The sequence below is a fragment of the Pygoscelis adeliae genome, unplaced genomic scaffold, assembly GCF_000699105.1.
Source record: "Pygoscelis adeliae isolate BGI_AS28 unplaced genomic scaffold, ASM69910v1 Scaffold649, whole genome shotgun sequence".
Taxonomy (NCBI): Eukaryota; Metazoa; Chordata; class Aves; order Sphenisciformes; family Spheniscidae; genus Pygoscelis; species Pygoscelis adeliae.
In genome coordinates, this window is record NW_008825606.1 from 10730 (window position 1) to 12049 (window position 1320).

A 1320-nucleotide genomic window follows, 5' to 3' on the forward strand; every position below is an offset into this window, starting at 1 on the left:
GGCTGCTGCACGATGCTCTGGTTCCAGAGCAGTGGGACTGGCACTAAGCCTTGGTCACAAGTCCCAAAACACTTGATGTCGGGTGGGAAGCAGGTGAGATCCTGGCAGGGGCCCTGGAGAGAACAAATAACACTTTATCTTTTACCTGTGTTGCAGGACAATGAGGGGAGGGGAGCAGGGTCTCACAGTGGCCCACCACCAGGTCCTACAGGCACCCTTTGGGCAGCCAATTCCGGTCTGTGCCCACCCTAGAACTGTCCAAGGACCATGCTGCCCCAACATCATTTTCTCCTGGCAGTAATTCAGATGTTTCTTTGTAGCCCAGAAGCTGACCCTCCCTCCCTTGACAAAGGGCATATGTCCCCATGCACAACTGCCACCCACGTTCTGCAAAACTGCCCTATCATACAAGCACCTCAGAGATGGGCTTTCCCCACCAGCATCCATCTCCCCTGCCTGCAGCCACCCACACCCATCTGCCCAGGCAAGCACTAACCCAGCCTATGTGCTCTCAAGCAAGCTTCATTTTTCAGGCACTCCCCCCAGTCAGCCCTGGGACACCCTTCAGGGCTTGACAGGTCTCTTACCTGGTCATGGGAGTAGGGCACCCCCAAGAAGTGGTCAAAGCCCTGGTGGATGGGCAAGAAGGAGCCATTAATCCCCAGGCCAAGATGCCACTTGCCAACCATGGCTGTGGCATAGCCCTCAGCCTTCAGCACCTCTGCAATGGTGACCTCAGACAGCGGCAGGCCTCCCTGTGAGTCTGGGTTGAACACACCGGGGTAAACCCCAGAGCGCATCTGGAACCGGCCAGTCAGCAGGGCTGCCCTACAGGTGAGAGTTGAAAGAGAGGGAGGAGACAGGCATCACACTGGACATCCACAGAGGGTGCCCCATTCCTTGGGACCTAGCAGCTTGGCTCCCCAGTCTCACAGCTGCCACTGCCATCTCCCCTGTCTGCTGGTACACACAATCAGTCCCCTCACAGAGCAGCCAGACCTTCGGGCCTCCTGGGACACATCAGGTTTATCAACCACCCGTTCCCGCCAGCACTGCAGCTCCCTAGCTGTATGCTAAGCCCTGCCTCGATGCTTCCTCCAACCCCGCCCCGGCGCTCTTCAGCAGTCGCCAACCAGCGGGGCGGGAGCAGCGAGGGACGTACCGGGACGGGCTGCACACTGGGGAGCTGCTGTAGAAGTTGGTGAACCGCAGCCCTCGGGAAGCCATCCGGTCCAGGTTGGGCGTGGTAGAAGAAGGGTGCCCGTAGCTCCCCAGGTCCCCGAAGCCCAAGTCGTCCGCCAGCAATAGGACGAAGCTGGG

At 59.2% G+C, this 1320-nt stretch overlaps 1 protein-coding gene across 1 annotated transcript in view; it reads right to left on the minus strand.

Annotated features, from left to right (window-relative positions):
* ARSA (arylsulfatase A) overlaps window positions 1–1320 on the minus strand; it is a gene marked incomplete at its 5' end in the record, with an annotated part of 4682 nt that extends 3362 nt beyond the window's left edge. Inside the window, 3 exons of the mRNA XM_009332562.1 lie at window positions 1–113; window positions 588–828; window positions 1163–1320. Of these exons, the coding sequence (XP_009330837.1) occupies window positions 1–113; window positions 588–828; window positions 1163–1320 (512 nt within the window). The remainder of the gene's footprint in view (window positions 114–587; window positions 829–1162) is intronic.